The 22,210-nt window shown below is 44.6% G+C and overlaps 1 protein-coding gene across 1 annotated transcript; it reads left to right on the plus strand.

Moving 5' to 3' along the window:
* Positions 1–340: 340 nt before the first annotated feature.
* Positions 341–14,044, plus strand: LOC101521034 (nmrA-like family domain-containing protein 1). Its single transcript, XM_004577721.2, has 5 exons — positions 341–400; positions 8,741–8,979; positions 10,472–10,721; positions 10,979–11,169; positions 13,427–14,044. Exons 1-5 carry the CDS (start codon positions 361–363, stop codon positions 13,604–13,606), a joined length of 900 nt encoding a protein of 299 aa, XP_004577778.2. The 5' UTR covers positions 341–360; the 3' UTR covers positions 13,607–14,044.
* The last annotated feature ends 8,166 nt before the right edge of the window (positions 14,045–22,210 follow it).

The raw sequence follows: 22,210 nt of genomic DNA on the forward strand, positions 1-22,210 counted from the left end.
CAAAAAACAAAACAAACGAAAAACAAAAAACGAAGTGAAGTAGCAGGGACATGAGCTGGTCCCAGGATCCCATATGGCATCCTGGCACTTAGAGGTGGATGATTAACCAATTGAGCCATTTGCAGGCCCCAATACACATTTACTCAATGAGTAAATGAAAAGATAAATTATCATACAGAAATCTGAAGAGTCATAATGACTAATCCAGCTGGTAGTTATCAGTGAGTGTTACAGATAAAGAATTTTAAGGGGTGTGGTTATCAGAACAACTTTATAATTCTCATGCAAGAAACACAGCTGCATTGCAGTTGCTGTTGCTGTGCTGAGGAAAGTCCTCCAACTCCTCCTTCGTCTGGGAACATGGCCAGCAAGAAAGTGATTGCCGTGTTTGGAGCAACAGGTAGGAAGGCTTTTCAAATGCATGCTCACTTTGCTCATCCTCCAAGTCACTGTTTTTTATCTTCAGAGTTCGCAAGTGTAGCTTGAAGAAAGCCCTTTGGAGGGGATTCAGAAACATGCTGGATGCTTCAGGCTTCAGTCATTGATGCCATCAGAGACAGGATGTTTTAACTCAATTTCTCAGAAATTATTTCAACAGGTCATGGACCACTTTTCTCTCTCGCAACCAGGGGCTGACTTGTTGGAGTATCTCACTTCGGCATCAAGCTGTTTGATGCCTTTTCTCTACTGGCTTCCTGGTAAGCATGAGGAGGCAGTGTGAGAAGGCCCTGGGCATGCAGGGTATAGCTGCAGTCTGCTCACCAGTCCTGTGGTTCTAGAAGGAGAACAGAGGGTGTGGGAATAGGAGGGTGTACTGCAGCTTCTCCATCTGCTCTCCCTTCCCTGGAAGACTCGTCTCCCACCACCAGGGCCATCACTACAGAATGTAATCAGACTTTCTCCTTCCATCTCTTCTCCTGTCATCCTCTTCTTGTTGGCCCACTGGAGGCTGTCAAATCATGTCCCACTTGGGCTAAAAGCCCTCTGGCACCTCCTCTCCCCATTTTTTTCTCAGAAAATGCCAAGTCTGGGGAAGGAGGGGGGAAGCAGAGCTTTCCAGGCCCTTCCACACTCCCCTTGCGAATGGTGTTCAGCTCCCCAAGTCAGGAGCCCGTGCTTCTTCCCTGGTCACCCACCTGCTTTCTCCTCCTATTGCTGAGGGCTGTACTCAGCAGTCATGCTCACTCTCTCCAGATCTCCTTATCAAAAGTGGCCACTCTGTTCCTGCCTGGCTGTGCCGTGGCTTCTTTCCCCACCTGACTTCTGCAACTTTCTCTCTCTGTCTCCCCACACTAGCATGCAAGCTCTGTGAGGACAGGGACTGGAGGAAGGGAGAAGCTAGAGCAGGGAGGAGAGGAAAGTAACTTCCCAAAAACTGACACACAGGTATGGAACTGATCTTCAAAATATCTATCTATCTATCTATCTATCTATCTATCTATCTATCTATCTATCTATCATCTATCTATCTATCTATCTATCCATCTACTTATTTTTAATGGAAAGCAGATTTACAGAGAGGGAAAGATCTTCTGTCTGCTGGTTCACTCCCTAAGTGGCCACAATGGCTGGTGTTGAGGAAATCTGAAACCAGGAACCAGGAGCTTTTTCCCACTCAGGTACAGGGTTCCAAGGCTTTGAGACATGCTGTTTCTTTTGAAGGAAAAACTGCTTTGAGTTAAAAGGCCACAAGTAGGGAGCTGAACTGGAAGTGGAGCAGCTGGAACACAAACCGGCACCCATATGGGATCCCAGCACATCCAAGGTGAGGATTTTAGCCACTAGGCTATTGTGCCAGGCCCTATTTATCTATATGAAGGCAATGGGACACAGGGTTACTGTGTGAAGCATTGAAGTAATAGGAAGGATAGGTTTTTTGTCTTTAGTGTTTTGAAGTTGTGAAACCATAGAATGGTTGAATGACATCATTTTCTTGTCAAAAAGATCACTTCAGCTGCTGTTGTGTTTTAATAGACTGGGGAAGCCAGGGCTTTAGCAGGGAAACCTGTTTGGAGTACAGCCATAAATTAAACCTGGCAACATAGTAAGTAGGCTTATGCCATGGTAACAGGGGGGTTATGTAGAGTAGGAAGCTTCCACACAGGTTCTAAAGGTAGAGGTCAAGGTGGTCGCTGATTAGTGCATGCATTGTGGCATAGCAAGTTAGGTTGCCACTTACTGTGCAGACATTCCAGGTAGGCACTGATTAGAGTCCCAGTTGCTCCACTTCTGGCCCAGATCCCTACTAATGTGCCTGGGATGGCAGTGGAGGATGGCCCAGATGCTTAGACATCTGCATCCACGTGGGAGAACTGGAAGAAACCCCTGGTTTCAGATTGGCACAGCTCTGGCTGTTGCAGCCATCTGGGAAGTGAGTCACGCTATGAAAGATCTCTTAGTCTCCCCTTTTCTCTCTCTGTAACAATGACTTTGAAATTCTCAGACCCCATTATTGTGCATATAAGAGAAAATAGTGAAATGAAAAAATGAGTAACAGAAAAAAAAATAGTAAATGGAAGAAAGAAGAAAAGCGTTGTTCCAAGAGGAGGTGGTAGTTATGAGTATCTGCTCTAGTGTTTAAGATCCTGCTTGGGGGCCCCAGTGGCTGAAGTACTCACCTTGTATGTGCCAATACCCATATGGATGCTGGTTCGTATCCTGGCTGTCTAGCTTCCCTTCCAGCTCCCTGCCTGTAGCCTGGGAAAGCAGTTGAAGGTGGCACAAAGCCTTAGGATCCTGCACCCGCGTGGCAGACCCAGAAGAGGCTCCTGGCTCCTGGCTTCAGATTGGCTGAGCTCTGGCTGTTGCAGCTACTTAAGGAGTGAATCAGTGGGCCCGGCGCAATAGCGTAGTGGTTAAGGTCCTTGCCTTGCACGCGTTGGGATCCCATATGGTTGCTGGTTCTAATCCCGGCAGCCCTGTTTCCCATCCAGCTCCCTGCTTGTGGTCTGGGAAAGCAGTCGAGGACAGCCCAAAGCCTTGGGACCCTGCACCCGCGTGGGAGACCCGGAAGGCTCCTGGCTCCCGGCTTTGGACTGGCTCAGCTCCGGCTGTTGCAGTCACTTGGGGAATGAACCATCATATGGAAAGATCTTCCTCTGTCTCTCATCCTCTCTGTATATCTGCCTTTCCAATATAAAAAAAAAAAAGAGTGAATCAGTGGATGCAGATCTTCTGTCTCTCCTCTCTGTAAATCTGCCTTTCCAATAAAAATAAATGAATATGAAAGAAATGTAAAAAGAAAAGATCCTCTTGGAGCACCCACATCCCTTATCAGAGTGCTGAGGTTTGAGTACTGGCTCTCATCCTGACTCTTGCTTCCTGTTAGTGTGCAATCTTGGAGGCTTAAGTATTTAGTCTCTGTCACCCTTGTGGGAGACGTATATCAAATTCTCAGCTCCTGGTTTTGACCTGGTTCATCTCCAACTGTTGCAGGCATTTGTGGAATAAACCAGTGGAGGGGAGAATATATAGTAGCATGAAGCTAATTTACCCATATTTGTTTTTAAATATAGGAGTTATTTCAAAAACATTTACCGAGAAACAGAGAGTAGAGAGAAAGAGACCAATCGCACCTACTGCCTCACACCCTAAACACCTGCAAGGACTGGTGCTGGGCTGAGGCTGAAGCAAGGAGCTGGACATGCCATCCAGATTTCCCATGAAGGTGCAGGAACTCAAAGACTGGAGCCAGTGACTTCTGCCTTCTGCGATCCACAGTATCAGGATGCTGGAATGAGGAGCTGGGTCAGGAATTGAATCCAGGCACTTGTTATGGGGGACTTACTAGCTGTTCTGAAAACTGCTGTGAGACTAGTCTATCTGTAGGCATATCACAGTAGACTGGTCTTCTCCTTCCTGGTTAGGGAGCTTCTCCAACTGATGGCTGATAATTTGCAAATGCACTTCAACTCGCCAAAGCGTTTGTTCTTTAAATAATAGCTGGGAGATGGATGAATCAAGTGCTGTGCTTCTTTCTCAATATCCAAAATCATCTTAGCATTCTTCTTCTCAGAACTCTCAACATCTGGACTGATGTAAGCATTTTGATGACTTCTTGTTTGATATTAGAGCAAAATTTGCTGTTGGCTTTCTAAATTCTAGTGTTTGTACTCTAGCAGGTTTTCCCAACTGCAGACAAAACAGTATCCATATGTTCTGACTTTCTCTCCTTGTGGATGGCAAATGAAAACCTGTTCAGAAATACCTCAGAGTAGGGTGTCACCTCTTTGTCTCTTCCTTTTGCCATAAGGTATCTCTTTTCTTTTTTCCTCAATGGTCTGGTTGTCTTTCTGTTGCTAGACTTTTTCAGCAATCCAGAATCATACACTAAGAGTCCCTATCTTTTGTTTTAATATAAAATCTTATTTTTGATAGTATTTGCATAGTTGAGAGGCATACACACCCATGTGGGCCTCTGATTAGGGTGGAGATGGTCAAGGCATGGAGGAAGGTGGGTAGGACAAAGGTATCATTTCTTTCTTTTTTTTTTTTTTTTTGTCGTCTGTGTCTGCCAGGGGTGGGGGTGGTGGGGCCCTTCTTGTCAAACTACATTAGCATTCAGGGGTTGGGGACGGTCATTTGTTGGTACCTTAGAGATCCTAATGCAGAGAAGAACGTTCCAAGGGTATTATTTGGTTGTTTTTGACAGTTCTTGCAGAGATTTATTTATTTTCTAAGGACTAATGGCTGACCAAGTCTTTGTTAGTGCATTCACAGACCCGGGCACTTGCTGCAAAGCTTGCTAGGAGAGTTATTCAACATGTTCTGCTTTCCATCCCCTGACGAGGCAGCTGACGTCCTTTGCTGGCCTACATGGGCTGGCTGTCATGTTCTCATCATGCATCTGGACGTACTATCCACTACACTGGCATCAGTAACCGAGGAGGCCCAATCCCAATACGTGTACTCCAAGGTTGGATCGCATATGTTGTGATTTTTCCTATGGCCGGGGTTTGGACCCAGTCGTGAAGTTCCCTAAGGAACCTCTCCTGAGGTGGCTTCTGACTTGACTCTTTTGTGCTGGTGCTTATAGTACAGGGTCAGGTTTGTTTTGTTACTTGTACCAGTTTATGCATATACCAGTGGGGCAGCTACCTCATCAGTTCCATCCCAGCCATATTTCTCAGGAGAATCTCTGGGTACAGCAGTGTAGCCTATCCTAGTCTGCACAGGTGTGGTCCTCATGCACACCAGCGGGTGCCACTGCCTAGTCAGCATTACCCCCAATATTCTGCACCAGTCCTGCCCCCAGTCCTGGTTTTTGCGTGTGCTGGTCCGTGCTGCAACTTACTTAGCTGGACCTATCCCAGCATACCTGGCCCACATGTATGCTGATGGGTGTTGCTGTCTTACTCAGATTGCTTAGCTCCTGGTCCTAGCTCTCGTGCTCAACAGCAGAAGCTACAATCTAGCAGGAGATTGCTCATACGCACTGCCAGGCATTTTCCCAGCCCTGGACATTAGCCTGCCAGGGGGTACTGTGATGCAGCTTGGCATAACTTTTACTAGTTCTGGTACTTGCTAGCAGATGATGTGGCAAAACTCAGCTGGCCCAGACTTATTCTAACTCTTGCACGTACCAGTGAATGCAATGGCCTAGCGTAAGCTCATCTACTTTTCGATAGATGCTACAGCCCTGCCTGGACTGATCTAACCCCAGTTCTAGCTCTTACGCTGAAGGTGGAAGCAATGGTGTCCCTGAAGTTCCCCTACCAGGCCTGTTCCCAGCCTCAGGTCTTGGTCATGCCAGCAGGTGCAGTTGTACAATCCTGGCATGATCTATACCTATCTTGGCATTTACCAGCAGGCTCAGCCAGCCTGGCCCAGCCAGAGTCTCAACTCTCCCTGGTGGGTTCAGCAGCCTAGCCAAGCCTGGCACAGCCCCAGCTTCCAATGAATTGGCAGGTATGTGGCTCAATTGGGCCCAGCTTGCACCCTGCCCTGGTTCTTGCTCAGCCAACGTGTGCTAAAAACTGGTCCAATCTAGAGCCTACCCACATACCCAGACCACACATATGCTGATGAGTGTTGTAGCCATCACCACTCCTAGCTCTCATGCAAACTAGTGGGTGCTACAGTCCCACAGCGGTGAGCCCACAAATACCAGAATCTTCCCCCAGATTGGGTTCTCTAACATTGTGGTATCTGCTGTGGCCCAGTCTGACATGGCCTACTCCCTGCCAAGACACTCACGGGCAAGTATTGTGGCTTATCCCAGCCAAGCATAATCTCTAGCTCCAGTTTTTGTGTATGCCAGCAAGTGGAGGGTGATGCTACTTAGCCCAGCTACATAGGTCTCCCAAGTGGGCAGGTGCCTTAGTCTTATCCAGACATGCCCTTGTGTTTCCCTATTCCAACCACTTTTTCAGTTCCCAGGTCTACCAGTGAGCACAGTTGCCTGGTCCTTGGAAATCTACAGAAGTCACTGCTTACCTGTTCAGCATGCCTTTGGTGGTCCCCACTCCAACATGTCCCCAGATCTCCTTCCCTGAGCAATCTGTAACTCCTGCCCCCTCCACATGGGGGGAAGTGGCAAGACTGGGGTCAGGATAGTGTGTCCTAGTAGGATCCCCACCTTCTGTGGCTGTTCTAGAGCATAGTACTTCTTGTGTATCTTTAAAAATATTTTTAAAATTAAGATAGGCAACTATGCTGACCCAGTGGTATAGTTAACAGACTTGGCATTAACCAGACCCAGAATGCCGGCTAACTATTTGCTGTCTTTCTCCTAGCAGCGTGCACTTGCCTAGGTACAAGGCAACCTAGGCAGTTACCTATAGCTAGGCTGAGTGATGGAGTTGGGTGGAGTGGGGAGTCCTATCTTTTAAGAAGTGACTCCCTCTTCCTCTCCTCCTTCCTCTTCTTTTATAAAATATCTATTTAATTCATTGGAAGGAGAGACACAGAGAAAGATCTTCCATCCACTGGTTCACTCTCCAGATGGCTGTAATGGCCAGAGCGGAGCCAATTTGAAGCCAGAAATTAGAAGCTTCTTTCAGATCTCCCACCAGTTGCATAGTTTCAAGACTTTGGACCATCCTCCACTGCCTTCTTAGGCCACAAATGGAGAGCTGGTTGGAAAGTAGAGCAGCCAGGACATGAACCAGTGCCCATATGGGATCCTGGTGCTTGGAGGTAGAAGATTAGCCAGTTGAGCCATTGCTCCGGGCCCAGACTTTACTGCTAACATTGATGGATGACCCTTGCATAAAGACAGAGGAATGGCATAGTAGCCCTAAGTATGGGATAATTAATGGCTTCAGTGATACACTCTCATCCAGAAGTTGAGGAAATGTAATAAAGGCAGGCAGGGGAGAAAGCAGTAAGGAGCAGATAAACAACAATAAGGAGAAAAGGACAAGATGGTTGACCATAATCTGGCGAGAGTAGTGACAAGGAGAGAATTCCTCTCTTCTTACCTTGGTCTCCTGCTGATGCTTCTCATCATGCAGACCTGGGAGCCATTGTAGGAGACCAAGAGAGAGAGAGAGTATGCCAGGGCCCTGAGCAGATGGAGAAATTGAACATGGATCTAAAATTGAAAACACACACACACACACACACACACACACACATCTACCTGTCTGGACAAAATACCAGCTAATACAGAAATGGAAGTGTTGGTTACCCATTACACCCAACAGATATAATTTAGACTGTGTAAATTTAGATTTATCATGTAGTCATCATAGTGGACCTCCTTTTTTATATCATAAAAGAAGCTTCTATCAGGATTCACATTTTAGAAAAAGTATAGGTTACAAACCTATTTACTATTTTAATCGATACATTGTAATTATGCATATCTGTGTGGCACTGTGGGATAATTTGATACACAAATACAATGTACAAGGAACTTCTGTTTGAAACAAATTTTAAAAAGAACTCCACCATAAAAGTCAATAACAAGTAAAAGAGAACTGTTCTGTTTATTTTAAGATTTATTTTTGTAATTTATTTGAAAGGCAGAGTTGTAGAGAGATGAGGGCTAGGTTGAACTTGAACCCAAAAAGCAAGTGCTTGCATGAGAACCACCTTGTAATAGGATGCCCTTACCCTTGATTTCTTAGAAGACTCCTACCAACCCACGTCTTTTTTTATCTCTTTTTTTAGATTCATTTATTTTTATCTGAAAGTCAGATATACAGAGAGGAGGAGAGACAGAGAGGAAGATCTTCCGTCTGCTGATTCACTCTCCAAGTGGCTACAATGGCCAGAGCGGAGCTGATCTGAAGCCAGAATCCAGGAATTTCTTCCAGGTCGCCCATGCAGGTGCAGAGTCCCAAGGCTTTGGGGCATTCTCGACTGCTTTTACAGGCCACAGGTAGGTAGCTGGTTGAGAAACAAGGCCACTGGACACGAACAGGCAATCATATGGAGTTCCAGAATGTGCAAGGCGAGGACTTTAGCTGCTAGACTATCATTCTGGGCTCCCAACCCACCACTTATACACTATATATATAGATGAAGTCTCTACCCTTAATCCATCAACCTATAATATACATCATCATAAATTTTGAGAGAAACAACGGAATTCAAGCCATAGCAGATGGCCCAGTACATCTGAAGAGGCTGTAAGAAGCCACTTTGAAAGCTGTGGGCTACCTGAAGACCAGGCATTACTTCCTGAAGGAGGTGCAAACTCAGGTCTACTTGGAAAAAAACTGGGGTTTCCTGACCAATACCTAGTGAACTTTCCTCCAGGTAATTATCATGTCTTTTCTCCCTCACCCTACAGGTGCTCAGGGGGGCTCTGTGGCCAGGGCCCTTTTGGATGCCAAACATTTTGCAGTGAGGGCATTGACCAGAGATGTGACTAAACCCAGTGCCCTGGCACTCAAGGACCTTGGTGCTGAGGTGATGAAATGTGATCTGGACAACAAAGTGTCTTTAGTGACTGCCTTAAAAGGTGTCTATGGAGCCTTCCTGGTGACCAACTTTTGGGAGCATCTTAGCCAAGAGAAGGAAGTACGTCAGGTGAGCTGCTATCTGTGTCCTTCTGCTCTTTGAGCCTGCTGTGACTTGAATGTATTCCCAGGTGTTCACTTGCTGAAACTAATCCCCATTGTGAGATGTAAAGATGGTGGAGGTTTACACTAGCTCTGGTGATGGTAACAGGGCTTTGGAAGGGTTAGCAAAGGCACGAAGTTGGAGCCTCTGTTTTGGACTTCTGGTATTTTGTAAGAAGGAGAGACTTCAGAGGAGACCCTCAAGTGCTCCCAGTGTGTTGCTGGGTGATAATGTCCTGCACACTGGGTCTCTGCCAGCAGGAAGGTATCATCAGATGCAGGCTCTTGAGCATGTTAGGAGCTCACTAAGCCCCCTTTTTTGTTAAAGATTTATTGATTTTTATCAGAAAGGCAGATATACAGAGAGGAGGAGAGACTGAGGATGATCTTCCGTCTGTTGATTCACTCCGCAAATGACTGCAACGGCTGGAGTTGAGCTGATCCAAAATCAGGAGCCAGCAACTTTCTCCAGGTCTCCCATGAGGATGCAGGATGCTAAGGCTTTGGGCCGTCCTCAACTGCTTTCCCAGGCCACGAGCAGGGAGCTGGGTGGGAAGTGGGGCTGCTGGAATTAGAACTGGCACCCATATGGGATTGTTCAAGGTGAGGACTTTAACAGCTAAGCTACTGTGCCGGGCCCTAAGCCTCTTGTCTTTATGAAGGTTCCTGACTTTTAGCTATTTCATCTCAGAAACAAAAATGATCTCTACAGTGCCCTTTCCTGTTGCAGTCTCCACTAATTTCTAACCTACTTGGAAAGGGACAAACTCTTACCCTGGAGAAAAGTTGGAAGGTCACTTCACAGCATTCTTGTGCTATTTGCGAAATGTGTATATTTTGGGTATTTGCTAAAAGTATCTCAGTTGTGAGAATAATACTACATGGCACACATCAAATCTCAAGAACTGGGATATTTGAGATTCTTTCATGGTGCCACGCTTGAGAGTCTCATTTCTCTCATTTATTTGTAGATGGGAGGTGCCATAGGGATTACTCAAAAAATGGAGATTGCTCTAGTTTGGAAGAGGGATAATGGAATGAAACAGGAGTTCCAAATTTCAGGCAAAGACTCTGGAGATCAATCAGTAATGAGTATTTAGAAATCAACAAGTGAAAGACACATATTGATGAACTTTAGAGAAAATCAAAGTGTGTATACAGAATAAATGTAAACCCAGGACAAAAGACCTCAGTCTCAGCTCTGTGAGCAGACACTATTGATCTAGCCATAAACAATGCTCCTGGAAGGATGAATAACAGGCACCTGCCTCTATGTGTGATGATTGTGGTGGGTGATTTGGCCTCTAAGAACATAATTGAATGTGTTTCAATGCCACATGTGTTTTCTCTCCATGTGGATGTAGATGATAACAAAAGGAGAAAGGAGGGCCTACCACCTGCCCCGCTTGTCTGTATGCAAACATAGGGGCCCCTGTGAAGCCTTCATTTTATTCCCTTAGGGGAAGCTGGTGGCAGACCTCAGCAAACACCTGGGTCTGAAGCATGTGGTGTTCAGCGGCCTGGAGAATGTAAAGAAGCTAACCGGGTGCCAATTGGCTGTGCCACACTTTGATGGTAAAGGAGAGGTGGAGGAGTACTTCTGGTCCATTGGTGTCCCCATGACCAGTGTCCGTGTGGGTGCTTACTATGAGAACTTTTCCAACTGGTGGAAACCTGTGAAAGCCTCTGATGGAGATTACTACACCTTGGGTAAGTGGAAGGTTGCAGGGAGAGTCAAACAGATACCTGCTGCCCACCCCTCCCAACTCTCTTCCCTCTTCAGGCCTCTCTTCTGCACACAGCATTAAGGTATTTACTAGGGTACAACTCTGTGGGGAGCACCAAGAGGGATAATTGTGGCCACTGGCTTTAGCATTACATCCTCACACTCTCTGCTTTAGTGATTGATTTTATCTGGCTGGTGGATGTGATCTAATATTATTTTGATTATTTTCCCCACAAACTAGAGCTGCCCATGGGGGATGTTCCAATTGATAGCATCTCTGTTGCTGATGCTGGAGTCGTCATCTCTAACATCTTTAATTCTCCAGAGGAGTTCATAGGCAAGGCTGTGGGCCTCAGTGCAGAAGCACTAACAATGCAGCAATATGCTGACATTTTATCCAAGAGTTTGGGGAAAGATATCCGAGATGCAAAGGTGAGTTCTCAGAAGGCATTGCATGATCCTGGGGAACCCTGTGTGCTAACATTCCTGCCAACTTAGAAGTTCCTGTAGGGCTTTGGGTGTGTGGAGGCAGGGTTGAGCATAGCCTGTCCGAAGACACTGAGGAGGACTGTAGTTCCACAAGTCTGTCTGTGTTGGTTGATGTGGTTGAAGCTCTAGCATGGAGCTTTATTCCTTTGGCTTAAGGCTGATCAGCACATTAAAGGGAAGTTACACTCGGATGGAAAGAACCTAGGATCTGAAGACTGAGCTCTAGTTTCTTCCTCTTGCACCATTCCAGTCCTCCTCCTAAGCTCTCACTTCTGGCCTCTATGGTCAGCAGAGCTGGCTGACCCGGGCAAGGCTCCTGACCTTTCTGAGCCTCAGCTTCCTTATTTGCAGAGTGGGGAGAATTGTGTCTGCTTTGGGTGTCCTTGTGGAAGTTAAGAATCTATTGAAAGGGGTTGCCATGATGTCTGGCATATAGTTGGTGCATGAGGCCATGTTTAAGGGGTTTTTGGCAGAACAGGGGTGAAAACTTTGATGCTCCTCTGACCTGATGCTTGTTAGAAGACGCATTTCCATGGGTGTTGCTGTGGTTTTGGTGTTTTTTTTTTTTCTACCCCCGAGAGGTTCATGTGCTGGATGCCAATGTTGAGAGGCATTAGGGAGTTATGGAGTAGGGCCTAGGAATGAATCTCTTAGGTCCTTGGGTACTGCCTTCAGAAGGGAGTAAGCTTGTCTTGTGGGACTGCCTGTTACCAGAGGGGTTGTTCTACAACCAATGCTGGCCTCCCCTCACTGTGGATCCTGACTCACCATGTGGTCCCTCTGACATGTACTCCCATCATGACGCATCCTTCAGCAGAGCCAAGCTGGCACTGGCCCCATGCTTCTGACCTTGGAACTGAGCTGAAGAAACTTCTTCTCTTCATAGAGCATGTATGCCATGAGAATGACAGAAGTCAAACTAATTCAAGCAATACATAAAACAATAAAAACATTAATTTTCCCAACTGCATAGTATTCTTAGGGAACAGGTATCACCACCACAGCATTCCCCTGTTATAGGACATGTGGGGCTTTCATTTTGCATTATTACAAACAGCATATGCCAAACTCATTTTATATAGATTGCATGTGTCACAAAAGAGTCTTTTTATAATTTGAGAGGGATGGAGATAGAGATAAGGAGATAATGGGAAAGAGGGAAGGAGAGAATGAGTGCAAGCACCCATCTCCCAAACATCTTTGCTGATGATCAAAATAGATGGGTCCTTGACCCAGGTGGATCAGAGCCAGGAAATCAGTCTGGTCATCAAGTCAACGGCAGGATTTCAGTTACCCGAGCCAGACAATTGCCTTCGGGCCAGGGTCCACACTAGCTGAAAGCTGGAAAAGCAGGCAGAGCTGGGAACTGAATCCTGGTCCTATCATATGGAATGCAAGTGTCTTACTCAGAAACCTAAACATCTGGAGCCTCTGACACATCTTTTCAGGACCATGTTTCTGACCTCTGATTTTACCCCTGGGGGGCTAGAGAGACTGCATTGGATCAGATCAAAGTAGTTTTTGATAATCCAGAGAGGTAATCAGTGATCTATTCAGTGTCTGAAGGGATTCAGGAGTAGATTTGGTGGACAGTAATAAGTCAGGTCAGGAGGTGAGGGGAGTGTTCCTTGGCTGAGATGGAAAGAGTGAAGGCACAAGGTACCTATGATACGGGTAGTGAGGATGGGTGTGGCATCAGTCTGGTGAGGAGGAGCTGGGCCAGAGTCAAGGCGGGTGGTGCATGTACTGCATGGAGGGGCAGGGCGCAAATGTTCTGGAATGCTGTCAGGGGTACCCCAAGAGTGAATGTAGAAGTGATTTTCACATGAAAGGTGGCATAGTTCCTCAATACCTTATCATAAACACCTGGGGCTGGAAGTAATGTTGCTTCCTGAATCTTACAGGTTTCTCAGTAGTTACAGGCTCCACATATGTGATGTGACATCATCAGCCAAGGAGCTTGTCATCACAGATGTGACTGGTTCTGCTAAATGAGATCATTGAAGATCTTAAATAGCTTCACATAGCTTGTATTGCCTATCAAATGTGACCTGAAATGTCAGTTCGTTACCCCACATAGGAAAAGGACATTGGATTTTGGAATTAGGCTGTGAATTTGTGTGATCATCAAAGTGAAATATCTTTTCAGAATTATTTTGAATGTGGGTTCTAACATTCCCTGCTGTTTTGCTATTAACAGATGACCCCAGAAGCTTATGAGAAGTTGAACTTTCGGGGGGCAAAGGAATTGGCAGATATGTGTCGTTTCTTCCAGAAGAAACCAGATCGTGATATCAAGCTCACCCACCAACTATATCCTAAAATCAGAAGCTTCCAACAGTTTGTGTCAGAGAACCTGGAAGCCTTTAAGGACATTTAGGAAGTCAGCTGTTTATGTTGGGTTTCTACATGTTGTCTCCTACCCTATTCCTCTCCATCTCCACACAACAGTGAGGTTGGAATACCACCATTTACAACCTCCTCTTGGTAGGAAGCACTGCACTAGCAGCCTGGGAGTGTGATTTGATTCAAGCATCTTTTCAGCCAGTGATATGTTCATCTGTTAGGGGACAGGAGAAGCCCCAAACTCATGTCACCCTTTGTAGTCCTCTCTCTTTCCGCAGCCAGTGACTCATCACTTCCCAAAGGTCTGGCTAGAGGATGCTGGAGCTCCTTCCTAACACAACATGAGCCCACTCAGCTTCTCATGCAGGAGTCAGCTCAAGACCCAGGGAGCTCCTTTCCCTCTAGTCCATTATAAAATCCTCAGTGACCTTGTCATTTGAACCTCTAAAAATAAACATTGCTGTGGAGATTATTCTATTTGGTGTTCAATGTGCAAACACAAAGATTTGGAAATTCCCAAGTTCAGTTTTGCTGCAAAGGTTGGAAATGTGTTCTGTAATTCACTCAGTCAACCATCAACGCAGTTATTCAATACTTAGGGATCCATGCATCTGTCCCACAGTCCTTTGCTTCATCACTAGCTCTGGGAGACGTTTGTGGATCTCCTTTCCCTTCCTGTGTGCTTTCTCACGGGATCCTCCATTGAGGCCGTTCCCTGTCAGCTGGATCAGTAGTGGAGCAGTGGGAACCTGAACTGACATCCATAGGGGATACCGCTGCCACAGGCATAGGAATAGCCCTATTGCCACCATGTTGGTGCCAAGTACATTTTCTTTCTTTTTTTCCCCTCTTTTTAAGATTATTATCATTTTATGATACAGTTTCACAGATCCTGGGATTTCCCTTCTTCCCTCCCTCACACTGGGTTCCCCTGTATTATTACTATAGCATAGTTCTTCATAAACAGTCTTATGTCCATCATTGCGGGCCTGGACAATGGCAGAGAGTCCAGCATCCTATTGTCAAGACAGAGTAAACAGTTTCATTGGGAGTCCATCTTTAGTCTGGAAGTAATAATGCATACTGCATTGTATCCTCACATCTGGATATGATAGTCTCCGTTACACAGTTACTCTACATCCCCTTAAATGAAAAGCCACAAAACCCAATCAACAATAGGAAGAAAAAAGTAATTAACAACACCATGAAATTAAATAATATGCTACTGAATGACTAATGTGTCACTGAAGGAATGAAAAAGAAAATCAACCTTCTTGAATAAAATGATTTTACTCTGTGATCTATGAGTCATTGAAGAATTTAATGAGAAACTGTTTCAATGAGATGAAACTAACAAAAAAAAATCAAGATCTGTGAGATATAGTTTCCGCTGATCTTTTTTGGTGAGATATATTTCCTGTAGGCAACAAGTAGCTTGGTGTTGCTTTTTATTTTTTTTTCAATCCAGTCTACTAATCTGTGATGTTTGATGAGTTTAAGCTGTTAACATTCAGGGCTAATACAAATAGGTGGTAATTTGGTTCTATCATTTCAGCAATGGGTTGTTCATTGATTTAGTCTTCTGTTGTTATTTTACTGGGATGTTCTTTGATTTTGCCTCTTCTCTGTCAAGAAAACATCTTTAAGTATCATTTGTAGGGCAGGTTTGGAAGAGGCATACTCTTCTAACTTCTTTTTTTCCAAAGATTTATTAATTTTTGTTGGATAAGCAGATATATAGAGAGGAGGAGAGACAGAGGGAGATCTTCCATCCGATGTTTCACTCAAGTGGCCGCAACGGCCGTGTTGCGCCGATCTGAAGCCAGGAGCCAGGAACATCCTCCAGGTCTCCCATGCGGGTGCAGAGTCCCAATGCTCTGGGCCGTCCTCCACTGCTTTCCCAGGCCACAAGCAGGGAGCTGGATGGGAAGTGGAGCTGCTGGGATTAGAACCGGCACCCATATGGGATCCCGGCGCGTTCAAGGCAAGGACCTTAACTGCTACGCTATCGTGCCTGAAACCCCTAACTTTTCTTTACTAAAGAATACTTTTATTTCATTTTCAAAAATAAGGGAAAGCTTTTCTGGGTACATTATCCTTGGCTGACAATTTTTTGCTTTTAGAATCTGCAATATGTTGCTCCATTCTCTTCTGGTCTGTAGAGTTTGTGTGAGAGCTCTCCTGTAAATTTAATTCGTATTCCTTGATGTGTCAATTGATTTTTTTTTTTCACGTGCACATTTAAGATCTTTTCCTTATGTTCGATTGAAGAGAGCTTGATTATTATGTATCATGGTGGCGATTGCTTTTGGTCAACCCTGTTGAGAGTTCTGTGCCCCTCCTGGATGTTGTTTCCCAATTTTTCTCTAGATTATGGAAATTTTCCCTTATTATTTCATTGACTACACCTTTAATCCCAGTTTCTCTTTCTGCACCTTCTGGTACTCCTGCAACTCTTATATTTGGCCTTTTATGGTGTCTTTCTTTTTCTTTTTTTAAAGATTTATTTATTTCATTACAAAGTCAGATATACAGAGAGGAGGAGAGACAGAGAGGAAGATCTTCTGTCCGATGATTCACTCCCCAAGTGAGCCACAACGGGCCGATGCTGTGCCGATCCAAAGCTGGGACCTGGAACCTCTTCCGGGACTCCCACGCGGGTGCAGTGTCCCAATGCATTGGGCCGTCCTCAACTGCTTTCCCAGGCCATAAGCAGGGAGCTGGATGAGAAGTGGAGCTGCCGGGATTAGAACCGGCGCCCATATGGGATCCCAGGGCGTTCAAGGAGAGAACTTTAGCCGCTAGGCCACGCTGCCGGGCCCGTCTTTCTATTCTTGAATACTTTTTTTTTTTAGCTTGACCCAACTCTGCTTCCAGATTTTTGTTTGTTTCCCTCGGTGATGGGAAATATCTTCCAATTCTGAGATTCTTTCTTCTGTCTCCTTCATTCTATTTCATTCTATTCTCCACTGTACTTTTAATTTACTTCACTATATTCTTCATTTCTGATATATCAGCTTTCATTTGATTCATTTCCTGTGTGACATATTCCTTAGATTTCTTGAATGCCTGCTTTACGTGCTTCTCATTGTTGATAAGAATTTTTAAAACAAGTGTTTTGAATTCTGTATCCCCCATTTTCTCGATGTCTTCTTCAGTGAACTCTGAGGTTGGCAAAGGGTTTTGTTCCTTTGCAGGGAAGCCTTCAGCAATATTCATTGTGCCTTTGTCTCTTCTTTTGCTCTTGATCCTTGCACTTCTAGTTATCAGATTCTTCTCCTTGGGGTAGGTTTCTAAGCTGATTGAAACAGGTCCCAGGACTAGGGAGACACCAGGAGTCCTATATAGCTAGGTTTCTGGTGGTGCCTATTTTGCCGGAACCTGTTGGCCGTTAGGTCTGAGGGCCATATGGATCTTTCTGACCAGTAAGATGCTATAGTCAGGACCAGTGCAACACATTAAGTCGACGAGTTTGCTCCCAGCTCAGTGCATGTGCAGCTCACTGCTGTCCCTGCAGCCTTAAAGCATTTGCCACAGTGTACAAAATGGTACCTCATGTGCTACTACTAGAATTCTGCTGGCTCTCAGCTCTGAGAGCTATCCAGACCTATCTTGGGTGGAACCTGTAGAATGACATGCTGTTACAGTTCCCTGAGCCAGAAATGAGTTCAGTCCCAGCTCAGTACTGTCCCATGGCCTTTGCCTCCTTAAACAAATTGGCGCCCAGTTTGGCTCTAGGGAACGGACTGGGCTGTGAAATCTACCCTGTTCCTGCACCGCCTATCTGCTACCTGCCGCTCTGTCTCTGCTCCTGGTCAAATCAAGCAAACAGGACAGGCAGTTCTTTGTTTGGGTTCACCTCCTGAGCTCCCAGTGAGCATTCTTTCACACCTTGTGGAGTCCTAACTGCCACTGCTATTCAAATTGCCACTCAATTCCACTGGGGTATTGGTCACTGCAACACCACACCGTTGTGTCTGCTGATTTCCTGTTTCTGTCAGTCTCCAGGTACCCCTCTGGTGTTGTTCTGTCTTCTCCTGTTTCCTGAAATGTCCCACGTACATTTTGAAACAGAAAATATACTAGAAAGTCCAGGCTCCATGGTGGCAGCTTCTTCCTTAGGCTTGAAAAACTTGATCATTCTCCCTTTGAAAGATTTATGGGTGGGGACCCAGTCTGTAGCTTAGTGGGTGCCAGTTCTAATTCTGGCACCCCCTCTTCCCATCCAGCTTCCTGCTTGTGGGCTGGGAAAGCAGTTGAGGACATCCCAAAGCCTTAGGACTCTACATTGGCATGGGAATGCTGGAAGAGACTCTGGGCTGCTGCCTTCAGATTGGCGCAGCTCTGGTCATTGTGGCCACTTGGGGTATGAATCATTAGATGGAAGATCTTCCAACAAAAATAAGTAAATCTTAAAAAAAAAAAAGATTTATGGACATCCATTTCTCACCAATTATGACCAACCTACCAATATGTCTTTGATGAGCTGTGCCTAAAGTCCTTATTAGGCAAAACAACAACAACGACAACAAAAAACAAGAAAAAATTAACCAACTAACCAAACAACAACAACAACAACAAAAACTAGCCTTGGGCAAGGTTGGACAATGGAGTAGCAGCCATTGTTGGGGCTGGGGCAGTGGGCATGCTGTTATGGTATAGGCCACAATAGCAGCTGCTTCACATAAAACATGGGCTCTGGTTGGACTGGGCTGGGTTAGACAACAACACCTGGAAGGTGCAAAACCTGGAGTTGGGAGGCAGAGGCTGGTTGGCGTGTTTTGAGGTTACCTCAACTAGACCACAGAAACTACTGGTTCATGTGAGGACTGGGGCTTAGGGCAGGACTGACTAGGCAACTTCATACACCCATTTGTGAGTTGACTGGTACAGGAGATGAACCAAGCCTAACCCTGCACTAACTGGCCCACACAAGAGTCAAGTCTGAGGGCTTCCCAAGTCAGGTTTCTTGGGGGGATTTCCCAGCTAGACAACTGGACTCAAGCTCTGTCCTTTGGCAAAACCACAAGATAGGTGGTCTGACTTTGGAGTGCGTGTATCAGGACTGGGCCTCCTCAGTTGTTGCTACCAGTGTAGTCAGAGCATACCCAGACGCACAGGAAACACATGGCAGCCAGCTTGTTTAAGGCAGAAAAAGGCTGCCAATCACCTCAACGGAAGATGAAAAGCAGAACAGGATGGATAATTCTCCTATACAAGCTTTACAGCAAGGGTCTGTGAATGTGTGTGGACTTGGTCAGTCAATGAGCATGAAAAAATTTTCTCAACACTGGTGCAATGAAGCCAACAATGTCTCAGAATTATCAAAAGTGCTCATACAATATACCCTTGGAACATTCTTCCCCATATTGGGGTATCTAAGGCCAGCCTTCATCTCTGGATGCTGATGTAGTTTGACAGTAAGGAGCAGGCCCCTCCCCTCCACCCCTATGCCCACTGGAAGAGAAAAAAGACTGAAATATTTGTCTCACTCACCTTCCTCCATACCTTGACGCTTCTCATTCTAATCAGAGGTGCATGTAGCTATGCATCCCTCTCAACTATGTACACAATATTAAAAAGTTAAGACAGGGCCCGGCGGCATGGCCTAGCGGCTAAAGTCCTTGCCTTGAAAGCCCCAGGATCCCATATGGGCGCCGGTTCTAATCCCGGCAGTTCCACTTCCCATCCAGCTCCCTGCTTGTGGCCTGGGAAAGCAGTTGAGGACGGCCCAATGCATTGGGACACTGCACCCGTGTGGGAGACCCGGAAGAGGTTCCAGGTTCCCGGCTTCGGATCAGCGCACATCGGCCCATTGTGGCTCACTTGGGTAGTGAATCATCGGACAGAAGATCTTCCTCTCTGTCTCTCCTCCTCTCTGTATATCTGGCTGTAATAAAATGAATAAATCTTAAAAAAAAAAAGTTAAGACAAAGATAGAGTTAAAGGAAGAAAACAGGAAGGAAGGAAAGAGGAAGAAAAAAGAAAAAGAAAGGAACAAGCCTTGCTGCTCTGGGAGACCAAGTCAGACAGATAAATCACTATGGAAGGAACACTTTCCTGGATACACACCTGGTATACCACACTAGTGGAAGAAGTGGATAGTTGTCAGACAGCTGCTGGAATCAGCAGACCCAGCCTTCCAGATTCCCCAGAAAGTGCATACACACACAAGTCACTGGAGGATTTGAGGCAAATTTTCATGTGAATGGCTGACAAATTCTTGTTTTCATGTGGGCTGTACCATATAGAAATAAAAATCTTCCATCTGCTAGCTCACTGCCAACCCCCAACTGACTATATTGAGCTGAACTGAAGGCAGGAGCCAGGAGCTTCTTCTGGGTCTCTCATACAGGTAGGTGGAGGGTCCCAAGGCTTTGGGTCATCCTCTACTGCCTTCCTAGGCCACATGTAGAGAACTTTATTGGAAGTGGAGCAGCTGGGACATGAACCAGTGCCCATATGGGATTCCAGTGTTTGCAAGGTGAGGCTTTAGCCATTGAGCCATTGTGCTGGGCCCCCAGAATATTTCAATTACGGAATTAGCTGATGAAGGCAATGAGGATTCTCTGGATAAATAATTAAAACAAATCTTTATAAAGCTCCTTAAAAACAACTATAAGATGCAGGAATTCAAGGAATACATTATTCAAGAAATAGTAAAATTGAAAAAAATCAATTGGAATATTATAGATGCAGAATACAATAGAACAAATCACAAATACAATGAGAAGTTTCAGCAATGGAATGAGTGAGTCAGAGGAAAAAAATTCAGAACTAGAAGACACCATATGCGAAAATGCTCGAGCAATCAGAAATATGGAAGAACTGCGCAAAGCTAAGAAAAACATCCAAGAATAAAGTGACACCACCAAAAGGCCAAACTTAAGGGTCATAAGAGTTTTTAAAGGTGTGAAACAGAAGCTGGATTGAAAGATGTAGTCAATGAAATAATAAAGGAGTACTTTTCCAACATGCAGAAATGAAGAGGAAGCCAAATGCAGGAAGGACATAGGATCCCAAATAAACTTGACTAGAAGCCATCCTTACCATGGCATAGCACAGTCAAGCACTCTTCATTCGAACATAAAGAACAGATACTGAAACATGCACACAAGAAATATCAGATGACTTGTAAGAAACACCAATCAGACTCACAGCTGATTTCTCAGAGGAAACTCTTCAGGCTAGAAGATAATGGAGTGACACATTTCAGCTTCTAAAGAAAAAGCTGTCATCTCAGAAATATACCTAGGAAAGCTTTCATTTGTATTTGAAAATGAAATCAAAAACTTTCAAAGCAAGCAAAAACTGACCAGACCAGCCTTACAAAGGTTCCTTAAAGATTTGCTACAGATAGAAAAATAGAATGGCACCTACCAAACACAAAGAAGACACAAAAGTGGAGAACAACTTAATAAAGCCACAAAAGAACCCTATATCAAACAATGAGAAACTCAACGCTAAAATGACAGAACCAAATCACTGTCTATTGATATTAACCCTGAATGCAAAAGGCTTAATGCATGAATTAAGCAACACAGATTCATAGACAAGATGAAAGAACAGGATCTATCTACGGGTGCTTAAAAGAAGCCCAACTCACCAACAAAGATACAAAGAAACTAAAAGTGAAAGGATGTTAAAAGATAGTCTAGGCCCATGGAATGGAAAAACAAGCTGATACAGCCGTTCTAATATTATATAAGAGAGAGTTCAATGTGAAAAGTATTAAAAGAGATGAAGGACACTACATTATGATTAAGGGATTCATTCAACAAGAGGATAAACGTATATGCACTAAATGTCAGGGCATCTAGTTGCATGTAACAAATACTAACAGATTTAAAGGGAAATACAAACATCAGTACAGTAATAATGGGCAACTTTAACAGTTTCTAACCTCAAGGAATAGATGAGACAGAAACTCAGCAAAGAAACAACAGAGTTCACCAAGACAAATGGACTTAATTGATGTCTACAGAACCTTTCACCTTATAGACACAGAATACACTTATTTTTCATCAGTGCATGGAACTTTCTCCATAATTGATCATATTACAGATCACAAAGCAAATCAACTTTTAAAGACTGGAGACCATACCATGCAGATTTTCAATCATGGAATGAACCTGGAGACCAATAAGTCATAATACCCCAGCAAATATAAAAATACTTGGAAACTGAATAATACGCTGCTAAATAAACAATGGGTTATAGAAAAAAATCAAAGGGGAAATAAAAAACTTGTCTTGAAATGAATGAAGGTGTTAACACAAATTAATAAACCTTATGGGAGCCAGTCAAGGCAGAACTAAGAGAAGAGTTAGTGCCTACATCAAGAAACTAGAAAGGCACAGGAAAACGAGTTACCTATACATATGAAGGAGCTAGAAAAACAATAGTAAAATAATCCCAACATTAACAGAAAAAAAAGAGAAATAATCAAAATAAGGGAGGAAACAAATCAAATAGAGAACAAAAGAACAATTCATACGCTCAATGAATCAAAAAGCTGATTGTCTGAAAAAAAAATCCACAAAATAAATACTCCTCTAGCCCAACTGACCAAAAAAAAAAAAAAAAAAAAAAGGGAGAGAGAGTGAGAGAAAGAAAAAAAAAAAAGAGGCGTTGAACA

This window comes from Ochotona princeps, chromosome 3 (genome assembly GCF_030435755.1).
Source record: "Ochotona princeps isolate mOchPri1 chromosome 3, mOchPri1.hap1, whole genome shotgun sequence".
Lineage (NCBI taxonomy): Eukaryota > Metazoa > Chordata > Mammalia > Lagomorpha > Ochotonidae > Ochotona > Ochotona princeps.

What these genes read in the sequence shown, in the direction of transcription:
- LOC101521034 (XM_004577721.2), top strand. Translation starts at nt 361, where the DNA reads ATGGCCAGCAAGAAAGTGATTGCCGTGTTTGGAGCAACAG. An exon ending in TGGAGATTACTACACCTTGG is followed by an intron (nt 10,722 to 10,978) that starts GTAAGTGGAAGG and finishes CCCACAAACTAG; the next exon opens with AGCTGCCCATGGGGGATGTT. An exon ending in AAGATATCCGAGATGCAAAG is followed by an intron (nt 11,170 to 13,426) that starts GTGAGTTCTCAG and finishes TGCTATTAACAG; the next exon opens with ATGACCCCAGAAGCTTATGA.